Genomic DNA, 22,887 nt, shown 5'->3' with positions numbered 1-22,887 from the left:
ATTGGTGAAGACTCCAGGTCCTGATGGACTAAGTACCAAATTTTATAAGCTTCGCCAAGATCATGTTTCGTTACCACTGGATGCATATCTTGGATGAGTTTGTGCTACTGCTGCTTTTCCGGCTCATTCAAATTGCGACTGCACTCATCTGGACTCGTATAGGCCTATCTCTCTGCTCAGTGTTGAGGTGAAGTTGATGGCTAAGATTTTAGCGACTGAGGTGTCAGGCCTGCTGCTAGAATTTATCCATCAGGATCAAGTGGGCTTTGTATAGTCCCGACAAGTGGTTTGGAATGTCTGTAAGGTTATGGTGGCCATGGGACATTGTGCTACTGAAAATAGTCCTGCTCTCTTAATCAGCCTAGATGCCCAAAAGGCATTTGACTGTGTAAATTGGGACCATTTGTTTCTTTTATTGGATAAACTAGTAAAAAAGGCCCGTTTCTGACACAAATGGGCGCTAGCAAGGTTTTCCTCGGAGTGTGTATGTTTGGGAGAGTGTATCTGAGAGTGACTGTGTGTGAGAGAGAGAGTGTAAGTGCGTGTGTGTGTGAGAGAGAGTGAGTCTGGGTTTGAGTGTGTCTGTGAGAGAGTGTATGTATGAGAATGAGAGTGTGTGCAAGTGCGTATGAGAGAGAGAGTGTGTTTCACACAGATACAGTGTGTACGAGAGAGATTGTGTGAGACACAGATTCTCTGTGAGACTGTACGAGACCAAGAGAGTGTATGAGTGACTGTGTGACACATAGAGAGTGAATGTGATACACTGTGAGACATAGAGTGTGTGAGAGTGAGAGACAGAAAGACATTGTCTGTGAGAGAGAGAATGTGTGTGTGACAGAGATACCTCCCTCCCTCTTTCTCTCTGGTGTCAGGCCCCCCCCCTCTCTCTCTGGTGTCTGAGATTGCCGCCACTACACCCAAGCAATTGGTGTGCTGGAGGAGGGGGAGAGAGAGAGTGTGTGTGGTGTGGGTGTGTGTGTTGGGTGGTTGAGCTTGGAAGAAGAGGGGTGTGGGGGAAGCGCTGCCAGATGAGTTAGTGTGTGTGTGGGGGTTTATCAAGCATAGCCAGATGAGTGAGTGTGTGTGTTTGGGGCGTGGGTTCAGGAAGCGCTGCCAGATGAGAGAGAGTGTGTGTGTGTGTGTGTGTGTGGGGGGGGGGGGGTTCAGGAATGACTGCCAGATTAGTGAGTGTGTGTGTGGGGGCAGGGGTTTCAGGAAGCGCTGGCAGATGAGAGAGAGAGAATGTATTTGTTGGGGGTGGGGTGGGGGGTGTGTTGGGGGGTTCAGCTTGGAAAAAGAGGGGGGTGGGGGGTTCTGGAAGCACTGCCAGATGAGTGAGAGAGAATGTGTTTGTTGGGGGTGGGGTGGGGGGGTGTGTTGGGGGGTTCAGCTTGGAAAAAGAGGGGGGTGGGGGGTTCTGGAAGCACTGCCAGATGAGTGTGTGTGTGTGTGTGTGTGTGTGTGTGGGGGGGGGGGGGGGTTATCAAGCGTTTCCAGATGAGAGTGAGTGTGTGTGTGTAGGGGGGGTTCAGGAAGCGCTGCCAGATGAGAGAGTGAGTGTGTGTGTGTGGGGGGGGCAAATGAGAGTGTGTGTGTGTGTGTGGGGGGGTTCAGGAAGCGCTGCCAGATGAGTGAGCGAGTGTGTTTGGGGGGGGGGGGCAGGGGTTTCAGGAAGCGCTGCCAGATGAGTGAGTGTGTGTGTGTGGGGGGGGGGGGGGGATGTGTTGGGGGGTTCAGCTTTGAAGAAGAGGGGTGTGGGGGGTTCAGGAAGCGCTGCCAGATGATAGAGTGTGTGTGTGTGTGTGTGGATGTGTGGTTCAGCAAGCACTGCCAGATGTCAGTGTGTGATTGTGTGTGGTGTATAGTTCAGTTGGGGGGGGGGGGGTGGGATTCTGCTTGGAAGAAGAGGGAAGGAAGCACTGCCAGATGACAGGGGTGTGATTGAACAGTGCCGTCACTCCGCCCGACGCACCCCCCCCTCCGCCGCCAACCCACCCACCGTCGCATAGGTTTGCTGGCGGGGGACCCAAAATCCCGCCAGCAGAAGTCCTGTGTTGTCTGCTGACTCCGGCGTGATCTTCGGCATTGCTAGCCTGTGCAGGCCGGGCTTCAGTGTGTCTGACGTCCTGCATGTGCAGGACATCAGACGCACAGAAGCCCTGCGTGCAGAGGCCTGCAGAGGCTAGCAGTGCCGAAGATCATGCCGGAGTCAGAAGACAGGACTTGTGCTGGCGGGGTTTCGGGTCCCCCGCCAGCAAAGCTACGTGACAGTGGGTGGCTTGGGGGGGGGGGGGGGTTGCGCCTTCAACATTCTATGAGCGGGGCCTCTTTGGAACTCCAGAGCTTTGGAGGTGGTTTCTCTCCAGAGTTTGTCCGCGGGTGGTTCAGGAGGTTGGTAGCCAGCATTTCCCTACTCCTCCCTCTGCCTGGGTGCGATCCCTTCGTTCAGTTTTCTATAGGTTTTCCATCCTCGACGTCATGATGTTTGATGTGAGGGCGGGGCAGAGAGTCATGGTCAGTAGGGTGGCTTCACCATCATGAATTTACGAACCCTTGGGAGTGACTGAGTGACTTCAGAACGTTGTCTTTAGAACGTTGAGGGTGAGTTTTATTATAGTAGATATGGATTTGGGGGTCACTTTTTGGACATGATAAAACTTTTGTATACTAATCCTCTGTTAGTGCTAGTCAATGCGGGACTTACAGATCATTTCCCTTCTATGCGGGGTACCCGTCAGGGGTGTCCTCTGTCACGTTTGCTGTTTGTGTTAGCTTTGGAGCCCCTTTTGATTGCACTGCGGGCAGACTCCGAGATCAGTTGCCTTACTATTGGGAAGAAAGTTGTAAAGTGTATAGCATTTGCAGATGACGTGCTGTATGTTCTTACACATCAAGCCCAATCACTGAGGAAGCATTTGCACCTGGTACACTCTCATGGTGTGGTGGTTGGATTATCTCTCAATCTTAGCAGATCTGAGGCCATGGCCCTGGGGAAGGTATCAATGTGCTGATTGGGGTGACCACTTTCCATTGAAGAAAGTGCAACATAAAATGAAATATTTGGGAGTTTATTTAACTAGTAAGGTGACAGAGGCCTATTTGGTGCTTACAAATGGGGAGAATGTTTCCGATGTTATGGTGGGAGACCATTTGGCATCTAGTGACTACCGGATGCTGTGGTTTTTTATTAAGATGCAAGTGGTAAGGCTTATTAGAGATTGAAGGTCCTAAATTTCAAAAGAACTAACTTTGCTGAAATAGGGTAATTTCTCAGGAAAGAATTAGTTGGATGGGAACAGCTGAATAAAGTAAAACATCAGTGGGCAAAACTGAAAGATATTCTAGAGGTGATAAATTTTTGTTAGAAAATGACATGAAAATAAGAGGAAAAGATCGATTTGGTTCTCAAACGTAGTAGCTGAAAAGGTAAAGGAAAAAAGGTTAGCCTTTGTACATTATAAGCTGACTCAGAGGAAAACAAGCAAAAATATATGGAAAAGCTCAGAGGAGCTGGAAAAGCTGTCAGGAAAGCGAAGAGGCCATATAGCCATTACTGTAAAATTGGGGGACAAGATATTTTTTAGATGTGTAAGTGACGAGGAATATTTAGAAGCTGATAAGGGTACTGAACTGCTAAACAAATATTTCTGTTCAGTGTTCATGGATAAAAGGCCGGGTGCGAGACCGCAGAAGACAAATGCTAATGAGGATGGATGCATGGTAGACCTGGACCTGTTCTCGGAAGACGGTGTTCATGAGGAGCTGGCTAAACTAAAAGTAGACAAAGCGATGGGGCCTGATGGGGTACATCCGAGGGTACTCAAGGAGCTTGGAGAAGTTCTGGCGGCTCTTCTGTCTGACCTGTTTAATGCTTCCCTAGAATCTGGAGTGATCCCAGAGGACTGGAGAAGGGTGGATGTGGTCCCACTACACAAGAGTGGAAGCAAGGAGGAGGTTGTGAATTGCAGACCAGTCAGTCTGACCTCAGTGGTGAGAAAACTAATGGAAATGCTTCTAAAGTGGAGAATTGTAAGGTTTCTCCAATCGAGTGGAATGCAGGACCTGAGGCAGCACGTTTTCACTAGAGGCAGATCTTGTCAGACAAATCTGATTGACTTCTTTGACTGGGTGACCAAACAGCTGGATGTGGAGGGGGGCGCTAGATGTGGTATACTTAGATTTTAGCAAAGCCTTTGACACGGTTCCGCACAGGCAACTGATAAGTAAATTGAGTGCCCTCAGTATGGGACCCAAAGTGACTGGCTGGATTAAAAACTGGTTAAACGGAAGGAGACAAGAGGGTAGTGGTAAGTGGAGTTTGCTCTGAAGAAAAAGATGTTACAAGTGGTGTACTGCAGGGGTCGGTCCTGGGGCCGGCTCTTTTTAACATCTTTGTGAGTGATATTGTGGAAGGGCTGTCTGGTAAGGTTTGTCTCTTTGCAGATGATACCAAACTCTGTAATAGGGTGGACATCCCAGAGGGTGTGGATGGCATGAGGAAGGATCTGGTGAAGCTTTTAGAATGATCCAAAAATTGGCAACTAAGATTTAATGCTAAGAAATGCAGGTCATGCACTTGGGTCACAAAAACCTGAAGGAAAGGTACAGTATAAGGGTGAAGAGCTGTGTATGAAAGAAGAGTGGGACTTGGGTGTGATTGTGTCTGATGACCTCAAGGTGTCCAAACAGGCAGAAAAGATGCCACTCAAAGCCAGAAGGATTCACAGGTGCCTAAGGAGAGGGATGACCAGCAGGAAAAAAGAGCTGATGGTGCCCTTGTACAAGTCTCTGGTGAGGCCCCATTTAGAATACTGTGTGCAGTTCTGGAGACCACACTTACGGAATGATATAAACAGGATGGAGTCAGTCCAGAGACCGGCTACAAAATTGGTCCGTTGTCTTGGTCAAAAAACATATAGGGGCATACTCATGTACCTCAACATACATACGTTGGAAGAGAGGCGGGAGAGAAGGGATATGATAGAGACATTTAAATATCTCAGTGGCATTAATGTACAGGAGATGATCCTTTTTCTAATGAAGGAAACCTCTGAAATGAGAGGGCATAAGATATATATTTAAGAGGAAACAGGTTTAGCATGAATCTTTGGAAGTACTCTTTCACAGCAAGGATGGTAGATGTGTGGAATGGCCTGCTGGTGGAAGTTGTGGAGGTGAAGACTGTGTCAGAGTTTAAGAATTTGTGTGACAGACATGTGGGATATCTTAGGAAAAGGAGGAGTTAGTGTTTATTGAGGATGGGCAGACTGGATGGGCCATACGGCCCTCATCAAAAGAGGAATTAGTGGTAACTCAGGATGGGAAGACTGCATGGGCCATAGTGGTTACAGAGGATAGGCATACTGGATGTGCCATATGGCCCTTACCTGCCGATATGTTTCAATGTTTCTATCAGGAAAACTATACTGTATTGGTCAAAAAGACTTTGGATGTTTTTGCTCTATGGGCACCATTGCCACTGTCCTTCACGGGCCAAATAGCCTTGTATATAAAATGGTGCTATTTCTGCAATGGCTGTTTGTCTTACAGATCTTTCCCATGTATGTTACTAACTGGGATGTGGCTGTTTCAGAAGAGTCTTAAATTTATCTGGCACAATAAAAGACCTAGAGTCTCTTTATCTCAACTCTCCCTTTTGAGAAGGGGGGCTTAAAACTGCCTGATTTGAGACATTTTTTAATTATCATTCAATATTAAGTTTTACATAATGTCAGTCACAATGTTCATGACAAAGAGAAATATCACAAAATACAATAGGAAATATAAAAAGGAAATAATACATTTTTTGCCCACAATAACAAGCTAAATATGGGATTAAGTAACAGGAAAATAAAACTTCTTTATTATTAGAAGGTAAACAAAAAAGTCAACTTGAGTCCAATAACCCCCACCAAGCCAGCCTCTCTGGCATGGCTGTAGGTGGGAGAGAACTCAAACTGACCAGCACACAAAATCCTTGGATTAGGGTCTGCTTCAGTAATGAGACTGGAGTGGACGCCGGAATCTGCTGCTGCACACTACCTCTCCTCTTTCCCATGTGTAACCGGGGAAGAGTTTCACAAAGCGACAAACAAAACCAAAGGTGAAGAGCAAACTGGCCCAGGCGTCTGTTCAGGATGCCACTTGATCCCCCGCCGAACTGAGACATTATAATATGGCTTGCATTGTGATACATTTAGTGGACTGGATAAAAACAGCAACTTACTTTACCCCTATTGTGTTGGAATGTATTGTATTTAACATGCATTGCCTGTCAGAAATGTTTTTCTCTGTGATTACTCTGTGACCTCTGATGTGAATTACTTAGAGAGGTCACACCCATGCAACTTCCTGTGGGGGTTAGGCACAGCACATGGAGCTCATGATCTCTCCTAACCTGAGAGAATCTATGGTGGTGTGAGCATCCATTACCATCTAAGCACATGGAAAGAGCTGATAATCCAAATGTATAGTATTATGTATATATAAGCCTGTGTGAATATAATCTAACAACAAACTGTGAGTAAACAGATGTTTTGTTACTTCAACTTTAAAGTGACTCAGCAGTGAATTATTCAGGGGTGTATGAGAGAGATGAAGAAAGAAATTAACATTTCTAAAGCTGAAGCTGTGTGTATAAAATCTGCTAATTATTTACTACAAATAATCCAACAAAAGGGTTATGGACCCAGGGTCCAGGAATTGAAAAGGAAGAGAAATATTACCAGGCAGTAAAAAAGCCACATTTTTCTCTTAAGTTTTAAAAGAAAGATTCAGTCTGTCTCTCTCTCCCCCCACACACCAAACAGCAGGCAAGGCTAAGAAAATGGCTGAGGGAGGAAATTCACCATTTTTCTACTCTCTCAAGGTGCCTAAATTAACTGAATTTAATTATCAGCAGTGGGAACTAAGATTCATATGTCTCCTTCAAGCAAAGAAATTAAGTATATGCTTAGACCAAAACAGAACAGCTGAAAATATGGCTGAATGGGACAATGCAAACTATTATGTGAAGTGCATGTTTTTGGAAGCTCTCTCAGAGAAACAAGCCATATTAGTGGAGGGAAAAGATACACCAAAGGACATTTTATATAAACTGAGAACTATGTATGCAACTACATATGCAAAACAGCAACCAATTTGGTTAGCAGAGTTGAATGAAACCAAATTAAGGGATAAAAGTAAATGTAATGATCACATTATGCATCTTATGTCTTCATTTCAAAAGCTAGAACTTTCTGGAATTCCCATGTGTGATGCATTGAAAAGAGCATTTCTTTTTACCTCACTATCAAAGAAGTTTGATGTTTTTAGGTCTGTAAATGAAGCCATTGAAGGGCAATCTTTTGAACAGGCAGCATCAAAACTAAGGCAGGAATGCATAATAAATGATTCTGAGGAGATGTGTTCTCAAAGCAAGTCAGAGAGAAATGAAACAAATTTCTTGGCAAAGAACAGAGGAAGGCGGAGCTATGGGAAAACTCCACCCAAGGGCAAGCTGATTTGCTATTCATGTGGAAAGGAGGGACATGTATCTAAATGGTGTAAGGAAACACAAAACACTCCCTCTAGCTCACCTAAGCCAATGGAACTAAAGAATTTTCCAAGCAGAAAATGTATGAAAGACAATGATAAACATAAGGGCTTTCTAATGGCAGAAAAATCTTTGACTATGGTAAATAATAATTCAAATGAAAGTACTTGGATTTTGGATTCGGGGAGCACATGCCATTTAACCAATTCTAAGGATTTCTTTCAGGAAATGTGTCCAGAAGAAGGTATTCTTAATACTGCAAATGCAGGGACTGCTAAGATCCAAGCAAAAGGTATTGGATTCTTAAAATGCAAAGTGTCTAATGAAGTTAAAGAAATTCCTGTAAGTGATGTCTTGTATATTCCCCAAGCAGTTTGCAATATGCTTAGTGTATCTACATTAGATAAGAAGGGATTTGTGATTCATTTTGAAAACAGTAAGTGCACAATCTCTAAAAATGATGAAGTGTATGCTGAAGCTTTTATGCATAATGATATTTATAAACTGAGCATTTCAGGTGAAGCCTCACATATGGCGCAAGTAAGGAAGAATGATGGTAAATGTAGTCTGGAAATCTGGCACCGCCGCCTGGTACATCGTGATTTTAAGGTGATCCAGGATCTTTACAGTAGGCAACTAGCCACAGGCATTCAGCTAAGTGCAAATACTGGTAAAATGGAGAAATGCATAGACTGTGTTACTCAAAAAGGTGTGAGACCCTCATTTCCTGCATACACAGGAAATAGGAGTAATAAAGTACTGGACTTAATACACAGTGACTTATGTGGACCGTTTAATATCCCATCATTGGGAAATAACAGATTTGTGCTAATATTCTTGGATGATTTCTCTAGATATTGTGTGGCCTATTTGCTGAAAGAAAAAAGTCAAGTCACAGACATGCTGAAGAAATACGTAGCCATGGTGAGCAATAAATTTGAAAGAAAACCAAAGGTTCTTCAGACCGACAATGGTGGTGAGTTCACTTCACAAAGCATGCGCACATTTCTAGAACAAGAAGGCATTCAGCATATCACAACAGTAGCTTATACACCAGAGCAAAATTCTGTTGCAGAGAGAAAATTTAGGTCACTTGTGGAAATGACCAGATGTATGCTGTCAGATAGCAATCTCCCTAAAAGACTATGGGGGGAAGCCATTCTCACAGCAGTGTACCTACAAAACAGAATGCCAACTAAAGGCGCTGAGCGCACACCACATGAGACATGGCATGGTAGGAAGCCAAACCTGTCACACATAAGAACATTTGGAAGTACAGCATATGCTCATGTACCAAAGCAAAGAAGGCATAAGCTGGATTCCACAACAGAAAGGGGCATTTTAGTTGGCTATGCTCCAGGACACAAAGGATATAGAATTTTGAATCTGAAAACTGGCATTGTTGGCATAAGACATGTTACATATTTTGATGAAAACAAAAGGGTTGATAAAGGCTGGATTATCCCAGATGAGCCTTATCATCCAGAATATGAAACTAGAACCATAATAGACATGCCAGTGTATATAAATGCCATACCAAGGCAGATGTCTGAAAGCAACTCATCTGTATCTAACGAGGAACAGGCAGAGGAAGCAGACACAGAAAGGATCATCGCAGAAGACAGTACAGTTGGAGAAGGGGAATCAATTGGAGAAGGTCTCTCAGATTTAGAGGATGCGGAAAGGTCAGACCAACCTGTTGTCAGACGCTCATCCAGGGAAAACAAAGGTGTTCCACCCCCAAGACTGTCTTACCTAACAAAGTCAGCAGAAGCTCAAGAGCCCTTAACATGGGATGAGATTGAGAAAATGCCAGCAGAAGAAGCTGCTGAATGGCGTAAAGCTGCACAAGAAGAAATTGATGCATTGCATAAAAATAATACTTGGATTCTTACAAAATTACCTCCTGGCAAGAAAGCTATAGGATGCAAATGGGTATTCAAGTTAAAAAGGAATGCACAAGGAAAAGTGGAAAGGTATAAAGCCAGATTAGTCGCAAAGGGATATCTTCAAAAATATGGAGAAGATTTTGATGAAGTGTTTGCACCTGTAGTGAAACACACGACAATTAGAACACTTCTGAGCATTGCAGTCTCAAAAGGCATGCAAGTCAACCACATTGATGTGAAAACAGCATTTCTTCATGGAGATATAACTGAAGACTTGTACATGGAACAGCCAACAGGTTTCATAAATACAAAACAAAGACAGCTAGTGTGTAAATTAAACAAAGGTCTTTATGGATTAAAGCAAAGTGCAAAATGTTGGAATGACAAATTGCATGAAATATTGACAAATTTAGGATTTAAGCAAGGTGAAGCAGATAAATGTTTGTACACTAGGTGCAAAAATGGACAATATGCATACATTTTAGCTTTTGTTGATGATCTGCTCATTGCAAGCGAAAGTGAGCAAGAGTACAAGGGCATTGTAAAATATTTAAACCTGAATGTTGAGATAAAAGAACTTGGTAATGTGTCATACTATCTTGGTATAGAAATTGAGAAACAAAATGATGGTTCTTATCTTCTAAGCCAGAAGCAGAAAATAAATGAGCTTATTGAAAGTTTAGGTATGCAAGATGCCCAAGTTGTAAGCACTCCCATGATCACTGATTTTCTGAAGGATGAAACAGTAAGAGAACCTTTACCAGATAACATCCAATATAGATCAGCCATAGGTAAGCTTTTATATCTGACTACCACATACAGGGCTGATATAGCAAATGCAGTAGGAATTTTGAGCAGAAGGGTCAGCTCACCTACCAAATCAGATTGGACTGCAGTTAAAAGGATGGTAAGGTATTTAAAAGGTACCATTGATTGTAAATTGAAGATTTCAGCCAATAGTAATCCAAAACTAATATGTTACTGTGATTCAGATTGGGCAGGGGATCATTCTGATTATAAATCCACAAGTGGATATGTGTTTATGTATGGAAATGTACAAATTTCTTGGGCCAGTCATAAACAAAGTATTGTGAGTCTGTCTTCTACAGAAGCTGAATATGTGGCCGTATCAGAAGCATGCAGAGAACTGATGTGGATTGAAAAACTTTTGCTGGATTTTGGAATAGCTGAACAGAGACCAATCCAGATAATGGAAGATAATCAGAGCTGCATCCGACTGTCACAGAATGACAAGGTTCAGTCACGCACCAAGCACATCGCAACGAAATATCACAACGTGCGAGCACTGGCGAAAGAAGGGGTCATCAGTCTACACTATTGTCACACCAGTGAGATGACAGCTGACATCATGACCAAACCGTTACCCAGAGAACATTTTGAGAATCTGCGTATAAAGCTTGGACTTTGTATGAATAAATAATTGCATGACAGTTATGCATGAGAAGGGGTTTGTTGGAATGTATTGTATTTAACATGCATTGCCTATCAGAAATGTTTTTCTCTGTGATTACTCTGTGACCTCTGATGTGAATTACTTAGAGAGGTCACACCCATGCAACTTCCTGTGGGGGTTAGGCACAGCACATGGAGCTCATGATCTCTCCTAACCTGAGAGAATCTATGGTGGTGTGAGCATCCATTACCATCTAAGCACATGGAAAGAGCTGATAATCCAAATGTATAGTATTATGTATATATAAGCCTGTGTGAATATAATCTAACAACAAACTGTGAGTAAACAGATGTTTTGTTACTTCAACTTTAAAGTGACTCAGCAGTGAATTATTCAGGGGTGTATGAGAGAGATGAAGAAAGAAATTAACATTTCTAAAGCTGAAGCTGTGTGTATAAAATCTGCTAATTATTTACTACAAATAATCCAACATATTGAACTAGAACAACAGTTGCTTGCACCAACACACTTATTGCTCTATTTTCATACAGCACACCCTATTCTAAAAACTATGTGCCAAGGTTGGAAATGGATTTGTAAGCAGCTGAAACTTCCCTCTTCCTCCACTGTGTTGCTCCCTCTCTGGAGTAATAAAGACTTGGATCCTGATGAGACCAAGTTATATTTAAAACATTGGTCACGTAATGGTTTAACTTATGTTCGCGACCTGGTGACGGATGCAGGATCTGTGAAGTTTTTTTGAACAGCTTCAGGAGGAGAGGGGTCTGCAATCTGGTGACTGGCTCACTTACAATCAGGTGCACCACTATGTACGTGCGCTGGATGCTTCTACCTTGAATGAAGATGCTGTAGACTTACTTTCTGAAACTTTGCTCTTTTTCTGAACTTCTAAAGCAAGTTTATCCCTTTATCAGATCAGCTTACGCAGTCTGGCTCCTGCTTTTGATTGACGCTTTGGCTGATGTTTGGAACAGGACCTTATTGATGGAAGAACAAGTTATGAGTGATTAGCTGCGGTTGCTCATGAAACACTTAAAGCATCTTACACGTTCATTAGCTTTTCAAGAACAACAATATAAGTTTTTGCTCCATTTGTTCATTTCCTCTCATTGGGCCTTCTTGGCTTGAATTGTGGCATTGGGATAATGGCCACATTGTAGAGCTGAGCTGGCTACATTAGGGCATATGTTCTGGACCTGCCCCTTAATAAGACCTTTCTGGATGCGGGTGCAGACCCACCTTTCAGCAATATTGGGTAGATGTCTTCCTCTCCAGGCGGACATTCAACTGTTCTTGAACTTTGTTTCCTTGGGTCTGATCTTCTGCTGTGTAAGGCATTTTTTTTTATTTTTTAGCCAGAAAGACTACCTTGATGTTTTGGAGACAGGCTGCAATCCCATTGATTACTGCTTGGAGGAATGAACTTTTCAATTCAATGAAGATGGAGAGACTGGATGCTAGTCAGCAGTCTCCTAGAGCCTGGAAGTCTTTTCAACAAATTTGGTCTCCAGAGTGGGATCGTTTGCCACACCATGCTCATAGCTTTTTGTTGAATCTATAACTTGACTTTGGTGAAGGGAGGAGGATGCTAAGGTTCTGTTTTTTACTATTTGCGGATTAGACTGCCATGAAGAAACAACATTTGCTGTCTGATATCTTCCAGTGAATGTATTTTTTTTTTGGGGGGGGGGGGGGGGGGGGGAATGAAACTTGAAAAATTGCCATGCTGTATTTATCTTCTTTTATGGATATTATTGTTCTTGGAATTGTGTGGTTCTAATAAAGGTAATTAAAAATAAAACAAAACATTTTTTTTTCTGGGGCCATCCACAGGCAGCATGTTATCCTATCCCCTACCGGCAGTACTTGATAGCACTTACCCCCAGGGGTAGCTCAAGGCATTCTGCTTCCTGATGTGAGGGATGAAGTGGCACCCCCCTCCCAAGGCTCACAAACGAGAAGGCTCTCTGAAAACTCTGGTTAGGTAGGAGAGTGGGGGGAGGTCCCCTTATTCTGATCACTAGTGAGGCCTTTGTCCCAAGGAGAAATAAATAATGCAATTTGTGTCCAAGATTTACTTAGTTTTTTTTTTTTTTTAATCTGCAAAAATTGTTTGAGATAAATTACGTTGCCTGGAACTCTAATATAAAAAGACCCCTGGCACTGCATTGACACAGTATTAAAAGCAAACTTACATTCTGCATCCACACGTCTTTCTCACATGCTAAACAAGTCTACAAGGAAATTATTGAAAACATTTAGATTAATGCAACTATTCTTTATATATATATATCAAACAGCTATTAAATAGCTAAGGGGCCCTTTTATTAAAGTGCCTTAGGTTTGCAGTTACCATGGCATAATACAGCAGTTATTGGATGCATGCTCAGCGTTTTCCTTTGCAGGATGTGTGTTAATTTTTGAATCAGTGTACTGTAATCACTTGCAGTTAGTGCATAGGCACTTAGCACCTTCTATTTAAAAGGTACTAAGTGGTACTGCGCTAACTGCATTTTAGCGCATTTAAGCCCCCCCCCCCGTCTCATTCTCACACCTCTCACTCCCACCTCCCCTAATTCCCCACCCTAAACATGCATACTTTATCTAACCTGTCCGATGACGGCTAGTAAAGCAGGGCCCTGTAATGTAGAGAAAACCTGTCTCCAACCTTTGACAAATTTCTTTCCCTTCCTTACATCAGTTGCAGTATCTGAAATTAAGCAAACCGGCCTCCAGTGGGCTATTAGCCCGGGGAAAGCCATTCTGTCCAATACCCCCAGAAGGAGCGCATACCTAGTAGAGTACTTATAAGTATGTTCTTGTATGGTGAAGAAAAAAACAATTAAAGTATAGCAACTAAACCTTGGGAGCCTCAAGAGCGACCGAAAGCTGTGATCAGGAAGCAACTCCTTCAGCGCCAATCATTCTCATGAAGTTTGCTGGTTACTCCAGTCCAGGACTGCTTCTAGAAAAGTAAATGTTTTCCAACAGGTACTTGTAGGCACTCGTACTCATGAAGTTAGTTGGTTAATCCAGTCCAAGACTGCTTCTGGCAAAGTAAATGTTTTCCAACCTTGTGAGCATTCGCAGAGTGACCGGATATTGCAAAATAAACCGCTGCTATTTCTCTATTAGTCGGGTGCAGGCTGAAGAAAATGCCGCCAAGCTGTTAACGCCGCTGAATAGTCTTGAAATATTTTAATCAAGCCACCTTCAAATTTTGCATCTTTTTTGTTGCCCTTGTATAAGCATAGCACTGCCGCCTTTTGAGAATAGTTATGGAACTTAGCAATGATCACCTGGGGCCTAGACTCACGTGCTTGTTTCTGGCCTACACGATGTGCTCTGTCCAGGCGGGATCATTCCTCCGTTTCCCGCCTCAGCTAATCTCACCAGAAGCCAAGTTTCCAGTATTTGCTTAATCTGACCTTCCGCTATTATTTATTTATTTATTTAGATTTTGCTCACACCTTTTTTCAGTAGTAGCTCAAGATGAGTTACATTCAGGTACTCTGGATATTTCTCTGTCCCAGGAGGGCTCACAATCTAAGTTTGTGCCTGAGGCAATGGAGGGTTAAGTGAGTTGCCCAAGATCACAAGGAGCAGCAGTGGGATTTGAACCGGCCACCTCTGGATTGCAAGACCGGTGCTCTAACCACTAGGCCACTCCTCGACTCTCCGCTATGGACTCTGAAAAGCCCACAAAACGCTGATTCTCACGTCACAGGCGATTCTCCAAATCGTCCAGTTTCTGCTGATGCTCCACAATCAATTTTTCCAGCTTCACCACACTGTCTGTCTGTGCTTGTTGAGTAACTTCACTTCTGACACCCGTGCTTCTAATTCTCCCGTGCAACGAGTAAGTTCTGATGTTAATGTTGTTAGCCCTACCAGCTGTTCTGAGAGCTGAGTGAACTGCGAGTCTAAAGCACGTACCACTGAGTCTTACCTCTGTAATCATAGAGTCAACTGGGGTGTTAGGCGGGGAGGGTGCCGGAGATGCGGGCGCCATTTTGTTTTCCGCCGCTTGCAGTCGCTCATCTTTGCGTTTTGAAGTTTTAGATGTTGTCGCCATCACCGGTTGAGTAAGAAATTTGTCCATAGGATCCAAAAACCGTTAGGAGTTTAAATTGCTTGATTATGGTCAAAGGAAGTTTATAAAAACTAAGATCGGAGACGGGTTCCTGGGCATCTGGTGTTAAACATGTCCAACACCACTCACTGCATCATGTGACCCCCTTCTCTGATTCATTTTAAATTTACTACTTTCTAGCTTCATTACTTGCCCCCTAGTCCTAGTGTTTTTGGAAAGAGTAAACAAGCAATTCACATCTACCAGTTCCACTACACTCATTATTCTATAGACCTCTTATCATATCTGTCCTCAGCCGTCTTTTCTCCAAGCTGAAGAGCCCTAACCGCTTTAGCCTTTCCTCATAGGGAAGTTGTCCATCCCCTTTATCATTTTCGTAAAAATGTGAATGACATCACAAATTGACATTTACACACCTATGTTCTAGGCGCTATCCAAAAATACTAGAACTTGGGGCCACACAAATGAAGCTACAAAATAGTAAATTTAAAACAAATTGGAGAAAATATTTCTTTACTCAACGTGTAATTAAATTAATTCATTGCCAGAGAATGTGGTAAAAGCAGTTTAGCTTATTGGGGTTTAAAAAAAAAAGTTTGGATAGTTTCCTAAAAAAAAAGTCCATAAGCAGCTATTAAGATGGACATGGGGAAAATCCACTGTTTATTTCTATGATAAGCAGCCTAAAATATATTGTACTGTTTTGGGTTCTTGTCAGGTACTTGTAACCTGAATTGGCCACTGTTGGAATCAGGATGCTGGGCTTGATGGACCTTCGGTCTGTCCGGCTATGGTAATGCTTATGGTCTTATTTTAAATCTGATGTGCTGTTGGATTGGCAGCCAATTAAGTTCTAACATGAGAGGGGTAGCGCTATCAAATTGTTCTCTATTAAAAATCAATTATGGCTGTATTCTGCAGCAGCTGCAGTTTCTACAATTTAATTGAGATATTACTATATAAGGAATTACAGTAATCAAATTTTGTCAAAGGGTTGCCTGTGCTGGAATCCTAAAGTTGTTTTGGTGCAATGAATTTCTAATTGCCCTGACATGTCTGTATGTGGCTATCGGTTCTATTCATCATTCTAACCTTGTGTCTTCAAGGACAGGCAGGATTGCTGAATCCTCACACATAGGTGATGTCATCTGACAGAGTTTGTGCAGGAACGTTTCTTCAGTACTTTTCCAGAACTTTTGAAAATGTCTCACTGTGCATGCATACCTGTTCCCGCTTGCTGCTGTTTCATGGCATCCAAATTATTCCTTTGATTTCTGCAGACCCCATTGTATATCTTTTGCATCATAGTTGTTTCAGCGCTTTCGTTCTGAAAATAATCCTTTTGTTTTAGCCCGGTCACTGTCTTGTGATTATTTTTCCTGGTAGGCTGCTTGAGTTAGGGTTTGTGACACTGCTGTTCACTTTTTTGTGTTTAGGAAATTGACCATTTAGCCCTACTCTCTGATTTCTCTCCTTTGACAAATCCCCTATGTGCAGTATAAGATTGCCTTGTATGCCATGGCTTTTTAATTTTATCAGAAGCCTCTTATAAGGGACTTTGTCAAATGCTTTTTGAAAATTAAGGTACACAGTATCAACTGGCTCATCTTATTTTTATTTATTTAAAATTCTTATAAATCACTTAAGAGGTTTGCCCCATTAAATCATAATTACCTGTGTGTTCAGTAATTTTGTTAGTTTCTACCATTTGCCCAACACCGTTGTTGAGCTCACCAATAGTTGTTTCACCTTTAGAATCCTTTTTTGAAAAAGTTGGCCACCCTCCAATCTTCAGGTACCATAGATTTTTTCTAACAATTGATTACAAATGCATTTGGAGTTACTTCAGCATTTTGGGGTGTATACTAACAGTTCCAGGTGATCTGCTACTTTTAATTCATCAACTTGCCCTATTACATTTTCCAGGTTCACGGAAATTTATTTTAGTTCCTCTGAACAGTCACCATAAATGCCATTTTCTTAACTTCAGATTACACTATTCTGAACCAGTGGGTGTTATTCCTTTCCACCAGCAGATGGAGATAGCTGAATTCCACCAATGACATCACCGGTTGTAATCTGTGATACTCTCGAACAATCCAGTATTTTTCTCTACCTTCTATCAGGTGGTAGGTTGTGCTGTTCTGCTGTATTCCTGGCCTGCTGGCTGCGACTACACAGCATAGTCGAGCCTAATGGCTGCTGCTGGGTTATAGAGCTCCAGAGCTTAGCCCAGTTGGGATTCCCCTCTGGTGGAGCTTTGGTTTATGTTCTAAGCAGCATAAGACCAAGGGGAAGGTGGTCAGATGCCAGTGGTTGTGTCCTTCATCCTCATTAACTCTAATAAACATTGGGAATTGAGAAACAGACAGGAGCAGACTTATCTGAACTAGCAACTCTGTTGCTCATACACTGTAAGTTCCAAATGTCCTACAGAAATTTCCGTTTCAAAAAGCTTCACTCAATATATAAAGGAGTTCACCTCTTTTCCTCCATCAGGTGGACTCTGGTGATGCAAAATGTTTGTACAGAACACTACTACTATTTTTATGCTTAGGTTTTGATTTCACATTTCGATTTTGGGTTCATGCACCATATGTAATCACACTTTAAAATGAGAGTTCTGTTTGGAGAGTATTCTATGATGTATAGAGCTCTCAACTGACTCACTGAAGTATTGCTTGGCTGTAGGTACAGCTTATACTGACCTCTCCCTTGAACTCTTATAAAATTATAAATTATTTAATTATTATATATTTGATCCTTTACTGTGGAGTTCTCTACTCACATCCAGTTTTTATGCTTCGCCAGATTTTCACATTTTTAGGGTTGACTCTTTCCTTGGGTGTTTACTGGTGGGTCATCTGATATTAGGTTTGGTTGGTAATATGTTAACCAACTCAAATTTTAAAATGATATGGTTATTTAAATTATGAAAACATGAAGGGGGGTTGTGATTAAGGTATGCTGTGGCAATAACACTTGTTTGCCCTTTAATGCATGTTAAAAACAGTAATATGTCTTACAATACTTGAACACGTTAAAATAAGTTACTGTGCAATACATAATGACGTGCAAAGCATATAAATTCATGCAAAACACCATCTAATTTGAATAATGAAACTTGTGGTGAGCACTGCAGGTTGTATTGTTCCTTTAAAAACAGTGCTAGCTACAAAATGGCATATATTTTTAATGCCTAGGAGCATCATTTTTTTAAATTTGTGGCCAATCCCTTCCCAAACATAACCCCCTTCCCAAACATATCAGCCTTCCTAGAGACCCCCACCATCATGAGCAGGTCAGTGACTCCAGCAGTATTTATTGAATTATGTGATCTACAGAAAATCTTTCAATCTAAAGTTCTGTTCTTGCAATTTTAAAAATGACTTGGTAATTTGCTCAAAAACAAAAAACCCAACATATGGGCAAATGGCTTATCTAAGCTGGGTAATAGACAAGAAGCAGGCATATACCCACATTTCCAATGTGTGAATGTTGATCTGGAATCACAAGAAGCTTGATGTTTCATTTATCTTCTTCCTTCTTGTTTATAGATGCAGACAACGAGAAATGTGACCAGTATACAGACTGCTGTAGTTGTACAACAAACACAAATGGTTGTCAGTGGTGTAATGATCACTGTATCTCGATGAACAGCAATTGCTCAGAAAGTCAGGTAAAATGTTCGATTTTCAGTAGTCTTTGTGAAAATGATGACAATTGTTAGAGACAATGGAACTTTTATTTAATTTTGTCATTTGTTGTTTGTGCCTCTACTGACTGATATGAAAATGCTGAGAAAGCTGTAAAAGACACTACTAAAAACACCTGTTAAGTGTACATACCAATTTTACATACAGATGTTATAGTGAATTGAGTGTATGTTAGTTTCTAACATTTACAAAAAAACGTTTGAATGAATATTGGTGGTATGTTCTAAACCCTATCTTAATCAGAATCTTGATCAAAAAATGAGGAAAAGACCTCAAACAGTCTGCGGACTTTTATCTTTCACAGATGGCTATAGTCTCAACAGACATACAATCATTGGCTAGAAATCGCCCAGTTTTTAAATATTTTAATAGAATTATGGTTTCTTTCGCTCTCTCTTTCATTTTAAAAACTGAACATTGATCGTGGTACTATCATGCACTTTGGTAAATCCCGACAGGGTTTCCGTTTCACCCTAAGGCTTCTTCAGGGGAATGTACTTATTCATGTTGAACTCTACAAAGAAAGAGATGATCAAAATATATGCTCAAGGTGGACAAGTTCTGGAAAAATACTATAAATGTTACAACCATTTAGTAACATGTCACTTCTCAATATCAGGCAAGGAAGAAACAAAATGGCGCCTGTTTAAAAGCAAAACGCCCAGCCTTATTGACCCAATCAGTGTTCTAATTGATTCGCATTGCCCTATAGCACAATGTTATGTCAATGTACTGTCAGAGAAAGGCAGTCCAATTCCAGCCACCACAGGTTTAAGCCTCTGTTGCCCCCTTGTGTGGATTTTTGTATCAGATGAATCCCAGAACTTTTAAGTTGATCAAAAGAAAGTTGAAAATTTATACAATGTGACACTAAGGTAGTTCCTGGTTAGGTATGTCCCAAGGACTAGGTTGAGAACCACTGGGAGAAAAGCTTGACCATTTAATGCCCATTTTAAAGGAATTACACTGGTTCTACTTTTTCTGCTGAGTATAGTTAAAGGTGCTCTATTTGGTTTTTAGGGTACTAAGCGGTACTGTTCCAGAATATTTGAAGAGTAATTTGGTCCCATATGTGTCCAATCCTAGACCTAAGGGCCCTGAACAAATTTCTAGTCCGAAAAAAGTTCAGAATGGTTTCCCTGGGCACCCTCCTTCCCATGATTCAGGAAAACGATTGGCTATGCTCTCTGGACTTAAAGGATGCTTACACCCATATATCGATACACCCAGCTCACAGGAAGTATCTTGGGTTTCGGCTAGGAACATCACTTTCAGTACTGTGTGCTGCCCTTTGGTCTGGCGTCTGCACCCAGGGTGTTCACAAAGTGCATGGCTGTAGTTGCAGCGTCGCTGCGCAGACTTGGGAGTGCATGTCTTCCCTTATCTCGATGATTGGCTGATGAAGAGCACATGGGAAGCGGGTGCTCTACAGTCCATGCGAATGACTATTCAGGTGTTAGAGCTACTGGGGTTCATCATAAATTATCCCAAGTCCCATCTCATCCCAGTCCAAAAATTGGAGGTCATTGGAGCACTGTTGAACACAGACAGCTCTAGCTTTTCTCCCCAAGGCGAGGGCAGACAATCTTCTGTCCCTAGTGTCTATGGTTCGAACGTCTCAACAGGTCACGGCTCGGCAGATGTTGAGACTTCTGGGTCAAATGGCCTCCACGGTTCACATGACTCCCATGGCACGTCTCCACATGAGATCAGCTCAGTGGACCCTGGCTTCCCAGTGGTTTCAAGCTGCGGGAATTCTGGAAGATGTGATCCTCCAGCTGTCCACTGACTTTCGGAGTTCCTTGCAGTGGTGGACGATTCGATCAAACTGGACTCTGGGACGTCCATTCCAAATCCCTCAGCCGCAAAAAGTGCTGACGATGGATGCATCCCTCCTGGGGTGGGGAGTTCATGTAGATGGCCTTCACACTCAAATAGTTTGGTCCTTTCAGGAAAAAGGTCTTCAGATCAACCTCCTGGAATTATGAGCAATCTGGAACGCTCTAAAGGCTTTGAGACTGGCTGTCCAACCAAATCATATTGATTCAGACAATGACGTTGCTATGTATTACACCAACAAGCAAGGGGGCACCGGATCTCGCCCTCTGTCAGGAAGCCGTCCAGATGTGGCTTTGGGCTTGCCGTCACGGCATGTTTCTTCAAGCCACTTATCTGGCAGGTGTAAACAATAGTCTGGCCGACAGGTTGAGCAGAATAATGCAACTTCATGAGTGGTCACTGAACATGGGTGTAGTCCGCAAGATCTTCCGAGCGTGGGGTACCCCCTCGGTGGATCTTTTTGCCACTCAGATCAATCACAAGGTCACTCAGTTCTGTTCCAGGCTTTAGGCCCACGACAGACTAGCGTCAGATGCCTTTCTCCTAAATTGGGGAATAGCCCTTCTGTATGCGTATCCTCTCATACCTCTAGTAGGGAAGACTTTGCTGAAACTCAGGCAAGACCACGGAACCATGATCCTGATTGCACCCTTCTGGCCGCGTCAGATTTGGTTCCCTCTTATTCTGGAGTTGTCCTCCGAGGAACCATGGAGATTGGAATGTTTTCCAACCCTCATCACATAGAACAAGGGATCGCTTCTACATCCCAACCTCCAGTCTCTGGCTCACACGGCCTGGATGTCGAGGGCTTAGAATTCGCCTCCTTGGGTCTTTCAGAGGGTGTCTCTCGAGTCTTGCTTCCAGGAAAGATTCCACCAAGAGGTGTTACTCTTTCAACTGGAGGAGGTTTACCATCTGGTGTGACAGCAAGGCCCTAGATCCCCTACACAGATCCTGCTTGAATACCATCTACACTTGTCAGAGTCTGGTCTCAAGACCAACTCCGTAAGAGTTCACCTTAGTGCGATTAGTACTTCTCCGAGGACAAGCAGGCTGCTTGTTCTCACTGATGGGTGACGTCCACGGCAGCCCCTCCAATCGGAATCTTCACTAGCAAAGTCCTTTGCTAGCCCTCGCGCGCCGATGCGCACCGCGCATGCGCGGCCGTCTTCCCGCCCGAAACCGGCTTGAGCCGGCCAGTCTTCTTTTCTCCGCGCTCGGGACGGTTGTGTTTCCGTTTCGTGCCCCGAAAAAGTCGACCTCGCGCGTCGTTTTCGACTCGTTTCGCTTCAAAAGTGTTGGAAAAAACCTCTTTCGAGTTTTTCACCCCGGTAAGTTTTCTTTCGTCGTCGGGGTAGGCCTTACTTAGGCCCCGGTCGAAATTTCCTTCCCGCTTTTTTCTGCTGGTGCCAAATTTCGCCATTTCGTCTTTCGATCTCGCCGGCGTGATTTTTCAGCCCATGACATCGAAGCCTTCCAGCGGCTTCAAGAAGTGCACCCAGTGCGCCCGTGTAATCTCGCTCACTGACAGGCACGCTTCGTGTCTTCGGTGTCTGGGGGCCGAGCACCGCCCTCAGGCCTGTAGTCTGTGTTCCCTTTTACAGAAGCGGACTCAGGTAGCGAGGTTGGCCCAGTGGAACTTTTTGTTCTCGGGCTCTTCGTCGGCATCGGCACCGGGGGTATCGAGTGCATCGACGTCTGCAGCGTCCAGACCTTCATCCTCGGCGGCCAGTGCATCGAGGCATCGACCCTCTGCATCGGCGCCGAGACATCGGGTGACTGCATCGACGTCGGTGGTACCGGGACCTCGTCTGCTGATGTCGTCGGACGGTGGTGCTTCGTCTGGAGTGCAGGTGAGGGCCCGAGGAAGAGACGGCTGGATTCTACGTCCTCGTCGGTGCCGGGAAGCGCCGGTGACGTGCTTCGCAAAAAATCTAAGAAGCATCGACACCGGTCCCCTTCCCGTGTCGGCACCGGGAGCTCTGGGTCGCCGAGGGAGTCGGCACCCAGCAGGCATCGGCACCGAGAGGACCGCTCACCCTTTGTTCAAGAGGTGTCGATGCGCTCCACTCTGGACAGCCCGGAACAGGTTCTGACGTCGACGCCTGCATCGACTTCCATGCCTTTTTCTGCAGCCGCTCTGAACGAGAGCCTCCGGGCCGTTCTTCCAGAGATTCTGGGAGAGCTGTTGCGCCCTACCCCTCCGGTACCGGCGGTGCTTGCGCCTCCGGTACCGTCGAGCGTGGCGCCGGCTGGTCCATCGCCCGAGGTGAGGTCACCGGCGTCGGTGCCGCATGCGGTACCGACTGCTGTCGCCTCCCAGGAGGGCTCCCCGACTACGTCGGCGGAGGGAGCTTCGCCGATGCGGGCGAGGGAGT

The 22,887-nt window shown here is 43.6% G+C and overlaps 1 protein-coding gene across 1 annotated transcript in view; it reads left to right on the top strand.

Annotated features, from left to right (window-relative positions):
- ATRN (attractin) overlaps window positions 1-22,887 on the top strand; it is a 626,429-nt gene that overhangs the window by 252,618 nt on the left and 350,924 nt on the right. Inside the window, 1 exon segment of the mRNA XM_030190990.1 lies at window positions 18,512-18,633. Coding sequence (XP_030046850.1) covers window positions 18,512-18,633 — 122 coding nt within the window.

Source organism: Microcaecilia unicolor, chromosome 2, assembly GCF_901765095.1.
Source record: "Microcaecilia unicolor chromosome 2, aMicUni1.1, whole genome shotgun sequence".
NCBI lineage: Eukaryota > Metazoa > Chordata > Amphibia > Gymnophiona > Siphonopidae > Microcaecilia > Microcaecilia unicolor.
Note: the sequence above shows the minus strand (reverse complement) of the source record. Positions and strands in the feature narration are given on the sequence as shown.